The 21,286-nt window shown below is 41.8% G+C and overlaps 1 protein-coding gene across 1 annotated transcript in view; it reads right to left on the reverse strand.

Annotated features, from left to right (window-relative positions):
• Positions 1–14,324, reverse strand: part of LOC306869952 (NADH dehydrogenase [ubiquinone] iron-sulfur protein 4, mitochondrial-like) — a 23,728-nt gene extending 9,404 nt beyond the window's left edge. Inside the window, exons 1-2 of the mRNA XM_079416924.1 lie at positions 14,026–14,324; positions 12,028–12,106 (exon numbers count right to left, since the gene is read on the reverse strand). Coding sequence (XP_079273050.1) covers positions 12,028–12,106; positions 14,026–14,108 — 162 coding nt within the window. The 5' untranslated portion in view covers positions 14,109–14,324. The remainder of the gene's footprint in view (positions 1–12,027; positions 12,107–14,025) is intronic.
• Between the last annotated feature and the right edge of the window lie 6,962 nt (positions 14,325–21,286).

The raw sequence follows: 21,286 nt of genomic DNA on the forward strand, positions 1-21,286 counted from the left end.
GAAATTCTGAGTATCTGCCGATACCGATCCAATACCAACGCAGTTTTTTTTATTTTTTTTTAAATAGAATTTCTATACTTCTCTGTGACCTGATCATCACTCTTGTGTGTGTTAAACACAATCTACTACATATAGATCTCAAAATATAGATATCAAATAAAAAAAATATATAATCAATCTATGACAAAAATACTATTATAAACTAGGTTAGTGGATAATTCAGCAGCAAAAGATACTCTAGAAAAATCATGGGTGCACAATAATTTTATAAAACAGTGAAACATTTTTATTTACAAATAAAAGTGAATAAGTGTAGGACTAAATCTGGTAAAATGGTACACATTGCTCTTTGTATTGTTGTAAAATACATTCATGAAAAAACAAGCAAATGCATTTATATATAAATATATACTATAAAATTAAAAGACATTTCTTTTAAATCTATAGCACAGTAATGAAGGGAGCAAGATATAATAGATAGGACAGAACAAGAAAGACTATTATTTATATCACTGCTTGGGCTAAAGCCGTTCAGAGCCGTTGAGCTCTGTAAAGCCGCATTTGATAGGGTATGACAGCCACAATCTCATCCATATTGCTATAAATTATAGCATTCTGTGTAGAATTCAAATAGGTCCGATACGTTTAGTGGTCTTCGCCGACTCGCGCATGTGATCCATTCCGTGCTATCGTGTCTCTGGACTGGAGCAGAGTGTGTGTGGTGGTTAGTGTGACAGCGCAAAACCAGACTTCTTTTTACCTCAATGGAAAGCATATTTACACTGTCTGAATCGTTCATTCTCCCCTATATCGTGGGAAGTCATGGCCTAATGGTTAGAGAGTCGGACTTGTAATCCGAAGGTTGCGGGTTAGAGTCTCCGGCCGGCAGGAATTGTAGGTGGGGGGAGTGAATGTCCAGCGCTCTCTCCACCCTCAATACCACGACTGAGGTGCCCTTGAGCAAGGCACCGAACCCCCAACTGCTCCCCGGGCGCTGCAACATAAAATGGCTGCCCACTGCTCCGGGTGTGTGTTCACGGTGTGTGTGTGTTCACTGCTGTGTGTGTGCACGTTGGATGGGTTAAATGCAGAGCACGAATTCAGAGTATGGGTCACCATACTTGGCTGAATGTCACTTCACTTCACTTCATATAGCGCACTACGTGCCATTCACCGTACAGAAAATACTAATTCTGTGAACAAGTGACCTTTTTCAGCCACGGCTTCAGCATCTATTTATAGTGTAGGGGCGGGCGCTTCGAATCCTAGAGAGCATTTGATTGGACAGAAAGTTTGATGAGAAGATGAAGTACGATGTGATGTCAAAAAAATCCTTGAGACGTTTTGGCGGAAGTGACGAACTGCAAACTTTGAATGCTTATATCTTCTAAAATGCAAATTTTGTCACTGTTTTGGAGCACACTGACATACAGATAACCTTAAGACTAGTTTATTGATACTAACACCCAAAAACTTCAATTTTGATTTCATGGGACCTTTAAAAATAATCATTTTTGTAATGTTGAAATCAGGAAAAAATTAAGTCGTGATAACAAGAAAACAGCTTTTATGTTGAGATTAAGTCGTGACCACGGGAAAACAAGAAAGAAAAAAAATTATAATAATGCATGGCCGCTTAGAACTTCCGTACATATTTAATGTAAACAAAAACTTTGATTTTGGATTAATCGTTTGACAGCACTATCCAAAACACATGCGTTCTCATTTATTCCAATAGTTAGAAAGAAACAATTTACCATAATGATTTAGATACTTTTCAACATACAAAAAAGCTTGTTTCATTTATAACCAAATGACTGTCGTTTTTAATTAGCCTTTACAACACTGGGTAGCCTTGTCCATTGGTTATTATAACACTTTAAATTAGAAATTTAAAAACCAGTGAGTGATATGACAATGGATGGGTGAGCAGATCCCAAGAGCACCCGCAGCAATTGATTGACCAATTGGGTGAAAATTTTATAAATATTCTGCTTAAATTCCCACACAGACAGAAAAAAAAAAAAAGAAAAGTGAAACCCATATATTATATAGATTCATTACACAAAGTGAAATATTTCAAGCCTTTTTTTCTTTAAATTTTGATGATTATGGCTTACAGATAATAAAAACCCAAAATTCAGTGTCTCAGGAAATTTGAATATTACATAAGATCAACAAAAAAAAGGATGTTTTAAACCAATGTCAGGCTTCTGAAAAGTATGTTCATTTCTATGCACTCAATACTTGGTTGGGCCTCCTTTTGTATGAATTACTGCATCAATGCAGCTTGGCATGGAGGCAATCAACCTGTGGCACTGCTCAGGTGTAATGGAAGCCCAGGTTGCTTTGATAGTGGCCTTCAGGTCATCTGCATTGTTGGGTCTGGTATCTCTCATCTTCCTCTTGACAATACCCCATAGATGCTCTATGGCATTCAGGTCAGGCGAGTTTGCTGGCCAATCAAGCACAGTACCAGTATCAAGTCATTGAACCAGCTTTTGGTACCTTTGGCAGTGTGGGCAGATGCTAAAGTCCTGCTGGAAAATTAAATCAGCATCTCCATAAAGCTTGTCAGCAGAAGGAAGCATGAAGTGCTCTAAAATTTCCTGGTAGATGGCTGCGTTGACTGTGGACTTCAGAAAACACAGTGGACCAACACCAGCAGATGACATGGCAGCCCAAAACATCACTGACTGTGGAAACGTCACACTGGACTTCAAGCAACATGGATTCTGTGCCTCTCCACTCTTCCTCCAGACTCTGGGACCTTGATTTCCAAATGAAATGCAAAATTTACTTTCATCTGAAAAGAGGACTTTGGACCACTGAGCAACAGTCCAGTTCTTTTTCTCCTTAGCCCAGGTGAGACGCTTTTGACGTTGTCTCTGGTTCAGAAGTGGCTTGGTAGCCCTTTTCCTGAAGACGTCTGAGCGTGGTGACTCTTGATGCACTGACTCCAGCTTCAGTCCACTCCTTGTGAAGCTCTCCCAAGTGTTTGAATCAGCTTTGTTTGACAGTATTCTCAAGCTTGCGGTCATCCCTGTTGCTTGTGTACCTTTTCCTACCCAAATTCTTCCTTCAAGTCAACTTTGCATTTAATATGCTTTGATACAGCACTCTGTAAACAGCCACACCTTTCAGTAATGACCCTCTGTGACTTACCCTCTTTGTGGAGGGCGTCAATGTTCGTCTTCTGGATCATTGCCAAGTCAGCAGTCTTCCCCATTGTAACACAACTCAGTTCGGTATCTGGAAGGAAGAGGACAAGGGTGGCTGTCGGAGACTCGAGTGGTTTTATTCAAAATAAAATAAACTCAAAATAAAGTTGGCCCAACGGCCCAGATGAGCACAAGCGCAGCTTGTGTCGGTACGTCTTTCTCCAGCGTTTCTCACAGCTCCTGGCAGTCACACACACACACACAAGTCTCCGTCTCTCTCTCCCTGTGCATCTCTCTCCGGCGTCTTAAGCAGTCTCTCCGCGCTAATCACTGCAATCAAACACAGGTGTTCATCATTTTGCACTTGACCCACTTTCTCCCCGCTCGTCTCCCAATGTACTCTCCCGCTGCAGACTCCGCTGAATCACGCCCCCCTCGCCACATACCCCCACCGCCCGACTCAGGCCGGGGAGCCCTCCGGCCTGCAGCCCCCCCCCCCCATTCCTGGAGAGGAAGTCAGCCACCGCCATCTGCGTCCCCGGCCTGTGGATCACTTTGAATTTAAAGGGCTGTAGGGCCAGATACCAACGGGTGATCCGTGCGTTGGTATCCTTCATGCGGTGGAGCCACTGCAGGGGCGCGTGGTCCGAACAGAGAGTGAATTCCCGTCCCAGGAGATAATAGCGGAGGGTGAGCACGGCCCACCTGATGGCCAAACATTCCTTCTCAATAGTGCTGTACATCGTCTCTCTCTTCGAGAGCTTCCGACTGATGTACAGCACCGGCCGCTCCTCACCCCCTATCTCCTGGGACAGCACTGCTCCAAGCCCCCTGTCCGACGCGTCTGTCTGCAGCAAGAAGGGGAGAGAAAAATTAGGAGAGTGTAAGAGCGGGCCGCCACACAGGGCAGCCTTCACCTGGGTAAAAGCCTGCTGACACAGCTCCGTCCACTGGACCGGGTCTGGGAATTCCTTTTTAGTGAGGTCAGTCAGCGGGCTGGTGAGCTCCGAATAATTAGGAATAAACCTTCTATAATATCCCGCCAGCCCCAGGAACTGCCTCACCTCCTTTTTGGTCTTGGGTCGCGGACAGGTCGCAATTGCTGCCGTTTTATTAATTTGGGGACGCACCTGTCCATGACCCAAGTGGAATCCCAGATACCTGACCTCCACCCGCCCAACCGCACACTTCTTCGGGTTGGCCGTGAGCCCGGCCCGTCTCAGCGACCGTAGGACCGCCCGCAGATGCGCCATATGACGCTGCCAGTCCTGACTGTAGATGATGATGTCATCCAGGTAGGCCGCGGCATAGGCAGCATGCGGACGGAGGATTCGGTCCATGAGCCGCTGAAAAGTGGCCGGAGCCCCGAACAAACCGAACGGAAGCGTAACGAATTGGTGTAATCCGAACGGCGTGGTGAAGGCTGTTTTTTCTTTGGATAAGGGCGATAAGGGGATCTGCCAATACCCTTTGGTTAAGTCCAGAGTCGAATAAAAACGAGCTGTACCCAGCCGGTCAAGCAATTCGTCAACCCGCGGCATTGGATAGGCGTCGAACTTCGACACCGCATTCACCTTTCGATAATCCACACAGAATCGCACCGAGCCGTCGGTTTTGGGTACCAAGACTATCGGGCTCGCCCAATCACTGTGGGATTCCTCTATTACTCCCATCTCTAGCATGGCGTCTAATTCTGTCTGGACTACCTGTTTTTTGTGTTCAGGTAGCCTGTACGAGCGACTGCGCACTGTCACGCCCGGTTCCGTCTCAATATGGTGCTGAATGAGGTCGGTTCGACCAGGCAGGGGCGAGAACACGTCACCAAACTCCGCCTGTAATCTGGCTACATCTGTGAGCTGGGAGGGCGAGAGGTGATCCCCCCCCGGAGCCAGGGGAAGAGAATGGTTTTTTGTGTTCGCCTCTGGCCCGAGATCATCCTCTCCACTCACTGCCGTCGCCAGCATCACAGGCTCTACCTCTGTCCACTTTTTTAGGAGGTTGAGGTGATATATTTGACGTGCCCCGTTCCTGTCCGACCGAATCACCTCATAATTGAGATCCCCCATTCGCCGTGTGACCTCAAACGGCCCTTGCCACTTGGCGAGCAATTTAGAACTAGCAGTTGGGAGCAATACAAGCACTTTCTCTCCCGGTGCAAATTTGCGTAACTTGGTACCCCGATTGTACAACTGGCTTTGCTTGTCCTGGGCCTGTAACAAATTCTCCATCGCGAGCTGCCCCAGAGTGTGGAGTTTTGTTCTCAGGTCCAGCACAAGCTGAATTTCATTCTTGCTGTCCGAAGGCCCCTCCTCCCAAGTTTCCCTCAGGACATCCAAAACCCCCCGGGGCTGGCGTCCGTACAGGAGCTCGAAGGGGGAAAACCCCGTGGAGGCTTGCGGGACCTCGCGCACCGCGAACAAAAGGGGTTCCAGCCATTTATCCCAATTTTTTGCGTCCTCGTGAACGAACTTACGAATCATGGTTTTCAAAGTGCGATTAAATCGTTCCACCAGTCCGTCCGTTTGTGGGTGAAAGACGCTGGTGCGAACCGATTTAATGCCCAACAACCCGTACAGCTCGCGTATCGTACGTGACATAAACGCCGTGCCTTGGTCAGTGAGAATCTCTTTCGGGATTCCCACTCGGGAGATTATACGAAACAGTGCCTCCGCCACACTTTTCGCGGAAATGTTGCGGAGCGCCACTGCTTCGGGGTATCGCGTTGCATAGTCCACCAGGACCAATGCAAAGCGATGCCCCCGTGCTGACCGTTCCAATGGCCCGATGAGGTCCATACCAATTCTCTCGAAGGGGACCTGCACAAGAGGAAGGGGGCGCAATGGCGCTTTTGGGGAGGCCGGGGGATTCACTAACTGACATTCACGACAAGCCGCGCACCACCTGCGCACGTTCTCGTGAATGCCCGGCCAAAAGAATCGGGTCATTAGACGGTTTAGTGTCGCCCCCTGCCCTAAATGCCCTGCCATGGGATTACAGTGAGCCGCCTGGAAAAGCATTTCTCGGCGGCTTTTAGGCACTAACAGTTGGGTTGTATCCTGCTTTGTTTGAGTGTCTTGGGCCACTCGATACAACCGATCCTTTAAAATAGCAAAATAGGGATAGGAAAGGGGCCGGGCTGAATGGAGAGGCTGCCCGTCGATGGACCAGACCTGCTCAAATGCACGTTTTAGTGTCTCATCCCGAGACTGTTCCAGGGGAAAGTCATCACGCTCCGAAAGGATCAGCCTCTCGATTGCGCTCGGTTCCCCTGGCCCCGCCTCGGTCGGTCTAGGCTCCGCCTCCCCAGCCTGCACAGCCACCTCCCCCCCTCGCTTCCCTTCCCAAGCGACATCCGTACATAAATACCCCAATAATTGACTAAACGCTGGCCAATTGGTTCCCAAAATCAGCGGATGTCTGAGGTGCTGATTAACAGCCACCTCCACATTATGCTTTTGCCCCCGAAATTGGATGGCTAAGCGCATTACTGGGTACTTTACCACATCCCCGTGTATGCACCGCACCTGCACCATGCAGCTCTTATCCAATGCCGCTGGCTGAATTAGGCTTTGATGGATCGAGGTTTGGTTACACCCCGAGTCCACCAGAGCCCAATATTTACCCCCCTTAATACTCACAGGTATTTGGTACTGGCCAGCTTGATCGGGGGCGGCCTGTGGGCAGTCCGGAACCCGGATCAGTGCCCCGACCTCCATCACCGGGCACCGATTGATAAAGTGTCCTGGGTCCCCACAACGCCAACAGGCCGGCCCAGACTTCCCCGCCGCCCCAGTGGCGGGAAGTGGGTCAAGTGATTGGCGCGGAGAGAAGGAGGGAGCAGAATCGGGAACACCACTCGGTCCCGTAGGCCCCGCCCCCCTGGGCGAGACCCTCAGACCTCCGTACTCCGGTGCTGGCCCACCCCTCCAGCGGGGTGGGGCTCGAGGAGGGGGATTCTGATTCAGCCGCGACCTAGGGAGAGGGATAGGTTTGGGAGCGGACGGAGAGGGGAGAGAGAGAGAGACAGCTGGTAGAGCCTCGCCACCCTTGGGGCACGCCACCATCTGGTCCTCCGCTAGTTGAATGGCCCGGTCCAACGATGCCGGCCGGTGGCACTGGACCCACTGCGCGGTCTTCCTCGGCAGCCGCGCGATGAACTGCTCCAGCACCACCTGATCCACTATCTGGTCGACATCGTTTCCCCCGGCCAACAGCCATCTGCGGCAGGCGTCCCGGAGCTGTTGAGCCATCACAAAGGGCCGGGTGCTGTCCCCCAGCTCCAGCGATCGGAAGCGCTGACGATGTTGTTCGGGGTTCAAGCCGACCCGTTGCAGGATGGCTCTCTTAAGGTCGTCGTAGACCAGGAGGTTCTGAACCGGCAACTGCTGCGCCGCCAACTGGGCCTCCCCCGACAGCAGGGGAATGAGGCGCACAGGCCAGTTCACCTGGGGCCACCCACATGCCTCCGCGGTTCTCTCGAACAGATCGATGAACGCCTCCGGATCATCCTGTGGGCCCATTTTGTTCAGCGGCATGTGGGGGGGTGGGGCCGGAGCCGGTGTCGCTCCTCCGGCCCGAACCTCCCGGTCCATCCAGCTCCGGAACAGCTCGCGGTCCTCCTGCTGCGCCTGGACGAGGGTCTGGAAGCGCCGTTCCTGGTCCTCCCTCATGTCCAGCAGCGCTTGGTGGTGCTCCTGGTGGAGGCCCGCGAGCGAATGGATGACATCCGCAAACGGCGAACTCGACGGGGACGACATGATGGCAGCAGCCTTCCTTCTTCCTTCCCGGGTTTCGGCACCAGTGTTACACAACTCAGTTCGGTATCTGGAAGGAAGAGGACAAGGGTGGCTGTCGGAGACTCGAGTGGTTTTATTCAAAATAAAATAAACTCAAAATAAAGTTGGCCCAACGGCCCAGATGAGCACAAGCGCAGCTTGTGTCGGTACGTCTTTCTCCAGCGTTTCTCACAGCTCCTGGCAGTCACACACACACACACAAGTCTCCGTCTCTCTCTCCCTGTGCATCTCTCTCCGGCGTCTTAAGCAGTCTCTCCGCGCTAATCACTGCAATCAAACACAGGTGTTCATCATTTTGCACTTGACCCACTTTCTCCCCGCTCGTCTCCCAATGTACTCTCCCGCTGCAGACTCCGCTGAATCACGCCCCCCTCGCCACACCCATTATTGTGGTTTCAAAGAACAAGAGATAGCCTACCTGGAATTTATACTGTAGGGATGGTCATTAATTGAAACTCAAATGTAAATATTCTAATATTTTGAGATACTGAAACTGTAAGCTCTAATCATCAAAATAAAAAAAATAAAAACTTTAAATGTTTTACTTTACATGTAATGAATAAAAAATATATGAAAGTTTCACTTTTTGAAATAAGAAAAAAATGAACTTTTTCAGGATATTCAATTTTTTTTTTATGTACCTGTATAGGTCACAAAATACAGACTTTAGTACACTTATAGCTATTTTGCTTAGAACTGTTTTCCAGTGTTGACTATTCTGCTTTTTTTATTGTTATAGAATAGCAGACAATAATTAAAGCAATTTATAATTGTACAAAACAACAGAAACCGGACATTAAACAGACTTACGAACACATTTGTTTTTTCTCTTAACAATTTTTTTTTTTTTTTTTAAATAAAACAATTTTTTTTAAACTATTATAGTCAACTGTTCAAATTCTATACATTACTTCACAAGTTAACAGCATGATAAATAACAGAGGATTCACAAAGGTATTTGCTAAAAGAAGTAACAAAGCCCTTCAGACAAATCTATTTCTGTCACGACTCATAGCTGGTAATTCATTACTTTCCTTCTAAACAAAACACCAATTACAACTATTAAAAAAATAATAAATGAGTCATCTCAAATATAATTATTGCTAGAGCCCAATCAGCTACATTAGCATTCATATTATTAGACTATGAGCAGCAGGGAAAAAATGTATTGAGCCCATTTGGAAGAGCAGAGTGTGAGGAACACAGTGTGCACTATACAGCCGGTGCAAGTCTCCTTGCTCTGCCACACAAAGGTGCTGTCGGGCACTTTAAAGGTTACTTTCTCAAGTGATAAGCAAATGAAATACCGTTTAGCAACTAATACATAAAGCCTCTTGTCAGATCCTCTTCAAAGAGCCATGTCCTCTTGACCTACTTGCCGGCCTTGGTTTTTTTTTTTTTTTTTTTCTTCTTTTTCGGACAAGCACCTGGTATGAGGGGACAACTAGACAAAACAGACACTTGAGATGAACGCTGAAGGGAAAGAGGGGGAAGGGGGAGGAGGACAGAATCACGGCTGGATCTTGAATTCAGTCTACCTTGGAGCTCACCGGCACAATGATACATGTTTGACAGCTACTTCAACATGTTCATTCAATTTACAGCTCTGGCTAGACAGAATGCCTCTTACTTGCAATTAGGTATAATTTCACTGCTGTTTGCATTTATTTTCATATGCAGGATGGTTTGCAAAAATATTTCAATATACATGCAAATATACTCACTTTCAATAAATGACTGTGTGTAATTTCTACATTACTAGGAGCAGCAAACGAAATAGCAAAATAATGACATAAATCAAACAGGTTTTCTGAACACTATCCCCCGTCTGACACCAAACAGACTCCATGCTAAACTCACACCATTGGCAGAGCCACACAAACAAACAAGGCAATGTTTCATAGCACCACATACTGACTGCGATTTTTTTGGAAATACAAAAGGATTTATAAATGTCTCTTCGTTTTAAATGATAATATGAGACATTATTTTTACACTAAAAAGCACCTCATAAAGGAGTTTCACACGCAGCTATAAGGTCCTCCTGCAGTTCATTCAGAAAGCTCTGGTTGTGAGCTTGTGCACGGCTCAAACATTCTGTGAGAAGCACTGTGTCACTGGCCATGCAGGCTTTCTCGTGGCCCAGCATGCTTAATCAAACTGTAATTACTAACAAAAGCAAGTCAGCACAGGCACCAGAGGGAGAAAGCACCCAGACTTCGCCACAATCACGCAGGACCTTAATTACCGTCATTTGCAATGCCACACATTTGACTGCACTGCAAAGTGGCACATTTGCAAGCACTTTCACTAGAGCTCGAGATTTTCTTTATTTCTCTCCTTTTCAAAATAATGTTCAAAAATAATTCAAGAATGCTATTAGAAATTAATTTTCTAAGGCATTTGTAATCATAGAATAATTAGTTTCAAAACAACTTATGCACCTCCATAATAAAAAAAATAATCAAAGCTGTAACTGACAATCGAAATCATATCATTCATAAAAAACTGAGCCTTGATTATGCAAAAATAAATAAATAAAATTGCCTTTTGATAATATTCGATACAACTATCTAGACTACACAGGATACAATACTTTAAGGAATGAATGCCACACCACAGTATAGGCAAAAATTATTAAATACCCATTATGACTAAACAACCCAATGCTCAGCCACAGAAAAGCATCAAATTTGAAACAAAGTAAAGTTCAAAGTACAAAATATTTGAGAAACAGCCAAATAAAAACTGTCTAAAAAAACCTGTCTATTCTGTTTATCAATCAACAACCAATATGAAATAATTTATGTATTTTATTGCTGATTTTAGTCAAGTATAATAAAGGAATCCAGTTACTCAAACACTCTTTTAAAATTCAATTTTGTGGCGATACAATGCACCATCAAATTTGATTTTAGATATATAACCAAACATGAAAGCTTTTTTTTTTTTTTTTACCAAACACTTACTAAAACTGTGTGCTGAATTCAATGCTCTTTGATGCTTTCATCATTCCACATTCTTCCTGGTCAACACGTCTCCATGTTTAAGTGGTAATTTAGAGATCCAAAGAAATGCCTTGTAGAATTTATTCAGGGTCAAATAGACAAACACATCCAGGTGACCCAAAATAAATTCTACAAGACATTGAGATGTCAAGACCATTGAGGACCTGCACATCATCTTCTCAAAGCAGTTCTGCAGAAATACTTCAGACAATACCATAGCCATATACTTTACATATGATCTACATGCCATAAATATTCACAAGTGAAATAATTTTTTCCCCCTGTAATCTTGTGTAAGAGTTACATTACCACTACTTTAAACTGTCTGATTATTACATTACATCTACAACAATATGAAAATCTCCTATATGGCGGCTCTCTAAAATGTCTTGGAAAAAGACAGGTAGGCCTAGTCTTTGCCACATATCTTGCTCAATGAGTACTGCTCGCCTGAGAACAACAATGAAAGCTCTGTGGCCAATTATAAAAGGACAGCCGCCGTCTTCCTGTGAGTCTGCTACTGTCAGACTGCCCCCCCCCCTTTTTTTTCTTTCAATCCCCTCTTTTTGGGGGCCCTTTTGCAGCTTTACTTTAGAGTGGCCCCTACTATTAAATGAGAGCCCTCAACCAGACGGGGTGTACTTGCCCACTCAGACACAATCAGAGATAGTCTAAGTCCACCCAAACACCCCACTCTGCCAAACCCGGCCCACACATTCAAGCCAGCTGAGTGTCTGAAGTCTCATAGGTAAACAAGGTCATTATTGTCTCACAAGGACGTGAAAAAAAAAAAAGATTAGATTTCATTTCAGTATAGATGGATTTTATGAAGGACATTGTTCAGAACTGTATAAAGCACGCTAGCATTCATAAAAAATATTTATTTTTAATATATATATTAAAATGAAAAATAATTGAATACTAAAATATACTTAAAAAAGATGTATATTTGGTTTCCAACCAGTGAAGAATTTTAACTTTTACATAATTACAAAAGCATCATGACCCAGTACAAACACAGTTAAGAAACAGCCCAAAGAAAAGCACAGCCAATGTTCATACCAGTTTCTCATCCACAGTGATGAGCTGGGATCCCTGTCCCTGTTGTTCTGCCAGCCTCCATCCTGATGTGCTTACTGACCTGCAAAACAGGAAGATGAATTTTAAAAAATAGAGAAAACAAGCAGACACACACACAAAAAAAACCTGTAGTTAGGTACAAACAACAGCACAGTAAAGTGTTTTGAAGGAGGGGGATGTGTGTCAAGAGACAGGAGAGAGGAAGCCACACAGCTCTCTCTTCGGCCCCCATTAATTCTGCCTGCTGAGTTTCTGGCAGGCTTCTATAAGCCAGTTTGAAGCAAACAGCCATTGGTGTCGTCCTGCCAGTCTACATTCACAGCCTTTGAAATGAAACAGTAACTGGTCTGTCATAAACAAACAATAATTCTGAAAGACTAGCGACAGAAGCACTCACAGATCTCTCATTTTGATTTTAAGTGAATGACACAGGTGAGGAAATGTAAAGCTGCTTTCAAATTTGGATTGGAATTACTGACTCTTTGACAGGAGACCACAAACCTCCTGTCAAATTGAATATTCATTAAACACAAGCAGAGTGAACTTCTGCGTTAATTGTCTAGAATTACTTTCCTATATAAACTGGTGCATTGAATGAATGCAATAATTAACATCAGAAGAATTGTAAAAATTATTTAAACAGAAATCAGCTCTGCTTTTGTTTCATGAATAAGATCCCATGTGTTATGCAACCAAAAGAGTTATGTTTAGAACCTAAATTTAATGAATGCCAAAACATCTTTTTCATTTAATTTGCAAAATTAGAGAGAAAAAGGAACAAGCTGGATGAAAGAAGAGTATGTATGCATTTTAACGTACTGTAAACACCTGACAAATTTTAGCATTGTGCATATAAAATATGAAATATTTTGACATTTTATTGATAGACTGAAAATCAAGTAAAGTGGGCACACTTAAAAACCTACATATCTCATAAGCATGACTTCCACTTCCACAGATTTAACTTCTCCACACAGAATTAAAATACTCTTTAAAAAACATATTTTGATCAAAATTATTATTGAAAAAGATCAATGCACAAAGACAGCAAGTTTCCAGATTCGAGCATGTTATTCATTACATTTTTAAGAACTGACATGCAATGTCTTGTGCAGAACTTACGTCTTCTTACTATATTTCATTTGTTTTATGTTACATACTATCAGTTAGAGTAAGCACCGTGCCTGTTGACTCCTGCTCTGATATCCTGCCAGAAGACGATTTAAGATGAGAACAATCTTGACTAAATAAAAAAAAAAACTCCTATTAGAATTGTTACAGTAGAAATGCTCAAGTCTAAAGTTGGAACGGAGTTAATCAGGACTAGAGACCAGTAGCACCATTTCACAAACTGCATAGTTGGTCAATAAAAGGTCCTGCAAGGTAATATGAGCATTACCTTGCAAATTTAAGAACTATAAAAGATATGCGTGTGTGCGCGCATGTTTATGTGGTTTATGAGACACACAGACACACACACACACACACACACACACACACACACACGTGTCCGAGATTCATTTTACAGTAACAAAATAAAGAGTCTGTATTTTCGTTCATAAAGGTCGACACAAACCGCTACATGTAACGGTTACAATCACAATGACATCTGAAAATATAAACCAGTACACCTACTCAAAAAATTCACAACGATATTTATCACTAATAAATTAATTGTCAGTTTCATTTCTCAAACGGTTATTCCTGTCCTTATTCAAAATTATGTTTCAAATGAAATAACATAAGTTAGACGCGCAACAAACTTTTAAATTCAAAAGCGGGACAACATTATTTGTTGGTGTGCGTCAAACAGGCATCTTTTAGAGAGTTAATAAATTACACTCTTGCTAAGTCAGTCAGTTAGCTAACCAGCTAAAAGTGTAACTCTAAACAGATAAACAAACACACCAAGCATTATTTCTTCGCACGTATATATAACGTTTCACACACAAAACAATTATTTGAATGACTGATTTTTACCTGGCAGGATTCACAAATGTTTTTGTGATTGAGTTAAGAGATATAATTCGGCTTAAACCAAAGAATGACATTGAAGACGCCATGTTGACATGCGCTGTACGGCAACACACATCGTCCAAACTCAAGCGATGCGTATTTCTTCTCTACATGAAAGGAGAGTAGAAAGTTTGAGTGAAAAGTGTCTGAAATTCTTAATTAACTTCAAGTGAAAAATTACAGCATCCCTGGAGGTGTCTGTTACTGATACAGGGCTAACAACTCTTTGTAACACCTGAATTTGATTTCGCGCTGTTTTGTGTGGTTGCATCATTTGCCCTAGTTAAGGAATTTTGGCTCACCCAAAGCATCGAATGAAGCAGAATTAGTACGAACGGGTGACAACTTATATAAAAAGTACATTTTCCCCATATTTTAATTAACTTCCTCAGTTTTAACAATTGCATGCGTTTTTAACATATGGTTGAATCACCAAATTGTGAGTTTTCAGTTAAGAATACCTCAGGGCTCTCACGTCTCACGCATTTCAACCAGTTCTCACGCCACACCTTGTATTTCTCACGCTGATAAGGGATAACTTATCCCGCTATACGTACAATTAATAGACGAGGGAATACGGAGGTAAGTTTTCTGCCGAGTTCATAGCTGTCTCGAGTTATACGGAGTTAAATGCCACCTACCAGCCAATCAGAAATTAGGATGTTGTTGTTTCCGTTTAAATTACGTGATTCTGCCCCAAGCGCGTTCGTTACTAAGCAACATGGATGCGCGCGCACATGGAGTGTAAGCTGGAAGAGAAAGATTCGATGAATGCTGTAGGTAACCCCTTCAGTGTTTTTCGATTTTAAGATTCCTGGACGAAATCACTTGCCTGTGAAAAGATAGTCAGAGCTGATGTTGGGGAATATAGACAAATTCGTGCTAAAGTATAAATCATGCAGTCAAAAAAAAAAAAAAAAAGCACTCTAACTGCTTTGCAACCAGAAGCTTTACTTAGCTTTGGCTTCCTGAAAGGAAAGTACTAGAGATGTTATAACAGTTGGTAAATCTGATAACAGACAGATAAATTCTTCCAAATAAAATAAATTGTTTTACATATTTAAAAAAGTATTAAAAAATACAAAGAAATTTGGCCCCAAACATGGCAACTGAACAGCAGTGCTCAATGTACATACTGTACACACACAGATTACAGAACTTGTCCTGAGCATGTATGTCAAGATGTGTGTGTGTGTGTGTGTGTGTGAGAGAGAGAGAGAGAGAGAGAGAGAGAGAGAGAGAGAGAGAGAGAGAGAGAGAGAGAGCGTGTGAGAGAGAGAGAACACATTTCAGCTTATGCTTTTTTGTTTTGTTTTTCCTGTTGTCTTGGTTGCACATTTTGATGCCTTGATGACAGGAGTAGGGATCTCCCATATAAAGCACTGAGGCTTCAGTGCTTTATGTGGGAGTCCTCTACCCCTGTCATCAGGCATTAAAAATGTGCAACAAACATTTACAACATAAAAAAAGAAACATAAGCTAAAATGTGTACTCTCTCTGTCTCTCTCACACACACACAGCTTGACATACATGCTCAGGGTAAGTACTGTAATCCTACTGTATGTGTACAGTATGTACTGCTGTTCAGTTGTATCGTTTGGGGCAAAATTTATTTAAATTTTTGATTCATTTGTATTTTTAAATACAAAAATCTATTTGTTTTATTAGAATGAATTTGTTTGATTTAACAGATGTTATTATTTCTATTTGTGCAGGTCAATTATGAACAATATGTAAAATTGAACTGCTAGCAAAAACTTGCTGCAAATATTTGAGTTACTCCTCCCCTTTTCATTGCTCCTCCCCTTTGCGTGGCCCCTTCCCTAATCTCACTCCAAACTTTCGCTATAACTTGAGAGCCCTGATACCTGTAATCGTGTATAGTTAGTCAAAATCAGAGGGAAATGATAACTGATTAACAAGGGTGTAGAAGCACCTAATCCTGATTGTAAGCCTAAAACTGACATTTCCTGAAAAGTTATCCCTCAATTCTGATTGGTTGATTGGAATGATGTTCCAGGATCAACAAGGATGTTGATCCAAGAACATGTTGTACTTGGTCAAATCATGCTTGTGGGGTCATTCTACAAAATCGGTGCCTTTTGCGTCCCTAAGAAATAATCAAACAGATTTAATATAACAACAAATTAATTTGCTATTTAAAAAAATAACAATACTATTTATGCTTTCAGCAATATTACATAAAAAAGGTCAATATAATATTAATTTAAATTTAATTTATGCTGGTAAAGGTAAATAAATAAGGTAAATAACTGGAGAAATTCCTATTTTTACCTGCATATGTAAGGTTTAGTTGCACTGTCTGGGACCGCGATTGTTATTTGAAAAGGTTAACTTTAACAGACGAAACCAGATTGGCCGACCCGCACACGCTTTTACTTAAAGGATGGACGATCTAGGATTCCCTTCGGTTGAGTGACTCACATCTAACGTGTACAGTTAAAGTGGTCATATAATTCCCATTTTCCACAAGTTGATATTATTCTTTAGGGTCTTAATGAAAAGTCTGTAACATAGTTTGGTTAAAAATTTTCATTGGTAGTGTAAAAAACATCTTTTTTACTGTGTCAAAAACAGCTCTTGTCAGAGCAAGCGGTATTGTGTCATTCTCCTTTAAATGTTAATGAGCTCTGCTGACCCCGCCCCTCTCTTACGAGCCACTCTCTGCAAGTAGCTGCAGCCCACAAGATCCAGGGGGCGTGGTTGGATCCACATCTAGGGGGTGGAGATGGGTAGGTTTAGGGGTGGAGATGGGTGGGTTTAGGGATCAGGGGTGGAGATGGGTAGGTTTAGGGGTGGAGATGGGTGGGTTTAGGGATCAGGGGTGGAGATGGGTAGGTTTAGGTAAATGTAAGGTGGGAGGAGTTGGATCTGGCTCTAACCACGCCCCATGGATCTTGAGGGCTGCAGCGAGACGCTCCTCATTCTCTGAGGGATTGTTTACTTTAGCCGCATTCATCGTGAGACTTGCTAATTAGCACATTATTAGGAAAGGCGATTTGCAAAGATTCCTTTAAAAAACCTTGTACTCACTATTTCTGGAGGTGAAGCTGGATCGCAAACATAGACACATTAAGGTAGATCGAGGGCGCATTCCCTTCAAAAACAAACGTAATCCTCTTCAGCGGCTCAGATGACGGGAGTAAATGACAACTGCTCATTATTACATCTAACAACAAAACACCTCAGTCGCTTAGGAGTCATTCTTGTCTGCTCCGGCGGTGAAACAACTGATGACAGCTCACTCAGGGCGGGTCTGAGGTAAGGCACCAGTGCAGTCTGTGCTAAAATGCTACTGTCAATCAAACTATTGTGGGAGGGCCTTCGTCCGTGTGACGTCACACGGACAGACGGCAAGATTTTAGTAGATTTAAAAAAAAAAAACACTGGGTGGATTTTTATCATTATAGGGTGGTTGTGTACACACACTGCCAACACACATTTCAGTTCTAACAACTTGTAAAAGTGCATGTAGCATTATATGACCCCTTTAAGGCAGACACACAGTGTATATCTAGTCATGAAGATGTATATATATTTCAATTTCAGCAGGCAACTATTTTTACAGCTACATTATTATTCAAAGCCACAATTAATCACAACAATGTATAAACAATTACATATGATTAAGCATATAAATCATCAGTTTGTTGTTTTACACACATGCACACAGACATTATTTCATACACGACATAGTGAGATGCATAAGAAATCTTTAGACACGCCCACAACAAAAAAGACAATGCTTTAATTAACCTTTTCTGATAAGAAGTGTGCGCTGCAAACGCGAGCATTTTTAACGATCGTTTCTGTCCAGTCCGCTCATTTTCTCTCGTTTAACCACAGCTGTCGTCGTTTTTTTTTGTCTGGTAGTGGCATCAGGTATGCCTTAAAATGTCAAATTGGAGCCTCTACAACATCGATACGGGCACACAACATCACAAGAAGATGATATTTTAAGCTCCTTATGTAGCCGAATCTGCGCTGGTTTGAATGGGCCGCCTCCAGTTCTCGCTTTGATTTGCCTCCAGCTAGCGCTGTGACGTAATTGTGACGTCGGCCCTGAAAGGGTCTATAAACTTGACTATTAGCTAGCAATTAGCAAATTAGTTTGAAATCGTCAAACTGTTACTGTCAGTCCTGTTACTTTTCAGGGTAACAGGTTTTGACATTTGGATAACAGGGATGACATAGATTAGTGTCACCATGTTTTTAAAGATTGTCTGTGTAAAATGCAAATGTTTAAAGGTATCCCTGGGTGTAATTTTGAGCTAATGCCTATATCATTCAGTGGCATGTGAGCATGAGTTACATTTTAGTTAGTATTAATGGTATTGTTAATATTGTTGTCAATCTCAATAAAACTATTTTTTTCCCATAACTCATTGTCAATAATGCATCCATGTAAATTCAATTAAAACAAGAGGAGCAAGGTGACTGCAGACCTTTACCCCAGTCTTGCAATTGTCAAGAAAGTCAAGATCTTGGTCTGGTTTCAGATGATCACAGAAAGACCGAGATCTGATCATCTTCCTTGCCTAAAAATTACACCAGATCAGTATATTTGAAGTTCTGTGAAGTAAAATTGTAAAACTGTACAGTATTATGTAAACAAATATGTGCAGTGTGCTGAAGAATGTGAATGTGTGTCCTGTCATCCCTGTTACTCTGGTCAGTCCTGTGACTATGACGTCAATCCTGTTACTGTCATTTATTTCATAAAAATTGTATAAATTATGTTTGATACATCCTTCCAGGTTTTTCCATTGTAACTGTAACAATTTTGGACAAAGCCCTTTTATAACATCTCTCTTGTAAAAATATATTTTTTTAAAAATACCAAAACATGAGTTAGAAAAATATTCATAAAATAATAAATTACATAGCCTGGGATGGCACAATAGAATTTCTTGTCATTTTAAGGTGTCTTCATTTTATGGATATTTAAAAAAAAGTGTTGATTCAATTTTATTTTTTTAATTTTTCCAAGTGGAAAAGGCACCGATTTCATGGAATAACCCAGTGACAGCTAATATGAGAACAAATAACATTTCTGTCATACAGAAATGCCATTAAAAAGCAGTTTATTTAAACAGTTATTGAAAACATTCAAAAAAGAATGGAAGCAGTCTACTATTTTGAATGACTGTAATTAGTAGGCCTCAAAATAAAATGATGATCCTAAAAACATGCAGCTTAATGTATAAATGTGAAGCATGTCATTAATATAATACATGCACAAAGCAAAATATGTGTAAAATAACCGTCACATTTTCTCTTTTACATTTAACTTTATTTCATACTAATATCTAGTCACTATATCCCAACAATAGGGAAAAAGGCTCTATAAAAAAAAAAGGAGGAGGAGGAAAAAAAAGCAAGCATCCATAGCATGTCCCTTAATTTGAGTTCAGGTCTATGAACTTCAAAGGCTCTCTCTAGATGTGTCGATTTCCTCCTCAGTTCACAGGACTGGACTGAAGCAAGACAGCCCTCTCTTGGGACTTCAGGCATGCCCCAACATAACACACTCATTTTCCGCTATTTATCAGTTCCTAGATCCTTCTTTCACTTCTGCATTTCACCATTCATTGCCATTAGGTTACATATGCATCGCCAGTAAAGGGACCGGGAATCTTCTAAGCATGAGATCAAAGTTCCTATTGATAAGTGAAAGAATTGAGAGGTCCAAGGACCATCCCCACACTTCAGTGCTGGAATCTCCATTTTGCTTTAATGAGGCCCATTCATCTACCGCCACAGAGATGGTGTGAGTGAGGTGGTCCTGTCTGGGACATAAACACGTTTATTTCCAAATCAGCAATGAGTGTTTTTGTTCCTGCCAACTTAAAGTTGTAAAATGATGTAAATGATGATGTTCACCTTATCTGAAAATATATTTTGGCATAAATGTCATTTAGGTTTTCTTTCACTCTTATTATTTTTTTGTATTTTTACAAAAAACAATACGGATGTCAAAATGTCAAAGTTGTCCATAATTTATATTATATAAAGATCATAATACTTATTGATAAAAGACAGTATGAGAAAACCCAACCTGTGCTGAAGTACCAATAAACACAATTTGATAAGTAACACATTGTCTCTCAAAGAGTTAATGTATGGGGAAGCAAAAGGAGAAAAACAGAGTGGCTTTACTATTCTCCATTTCCCTCCCTCTCTCACTCTCCTGTCCCGTTTGAAAGAGATGCGAGTTGGCAGCACAGGAGAAGCTTGAAGATTAATGGGGTAAAGGGGGGCTCTGACAGCCTTTCCGCTGGTTGCAGTTCTCCTGGGTGGCCCGATTGGTCTTGGATGTCACTTTTGCTACTTAATCTTGTGTATGTGAAACAGCCTGACATGCCTGAAGAACTCAGTCTGTCCACATCTGTATAGACATCAACCTGTGAGACAGTTACGATGAGGTGTCTTTAATAGGATGTCCCTTTGCCACAGCTATATTAAAAGCCCAAAAAGTTGTTAGAACTTTGTTGATAGGATTCAAGACACCATTTATTTTATCAGTAAAAACAGTAACATTGTATATTACAATAAAAAAAACTTTTTTTTTTAAAATGTAGATTATTCCTGTGATGCTAAAGCTACATTTTCAGCAGTTAGCAGTCTTCAGTACCACATGATCCTTCAGAAATCATTCTAATATGCTTATCTTCTTATTTTCTATCAATGTTGAAATAGTTGTGCTACTCAACATTTCTGTGGAAATCATGATAACTTTTTCCGAATTCTTGGATTAATAGAAAACACAAAATAACAGCATTTATTGGAAATATTTTTGATAATTCGATTTTTGGTAACAATGTCTTTACTGCCACTTTTGATCAATTTAATGCATCCTTGCTAAATAAAAATATTTATTTCTTAAAAAAAATTTTTTTTTGAACAGAGCATATGTAACATCTGAAACACAGATTGTTAACCAGTTGGGTTTGGTAATGGTGAGAAGGGATTCCCAGACAGATTACTGATCTGAGAAGCTCAATTCCCTGGAGAATAGTCTGCCAGCCTGACGTCCTGTGGCTGCAGGGTAAATCCTAAAAAAACAATGAGCTAGGATTGTTATAAACAGTCTCCTTGTTTTGAAGATCTAAAACTCAAGACATTCAGTTGTATTTGAAGTTACAATCAGTAATCAGTAACTGTTGGATGTTGCCTATTTGTATATACTTCTCCCCAAAAATGC

This window comes from Barbus barbus, assembly GCF_936440315.1.
Source record: "Barbus barbus genome assembly, chromosome: 5".
Lineage (NCBI taxonomy): Eukaryota > Metazoa > Chordata > Actinopteri > Cypriniformes > Cyprinidae > Barbus > Barbus barbus.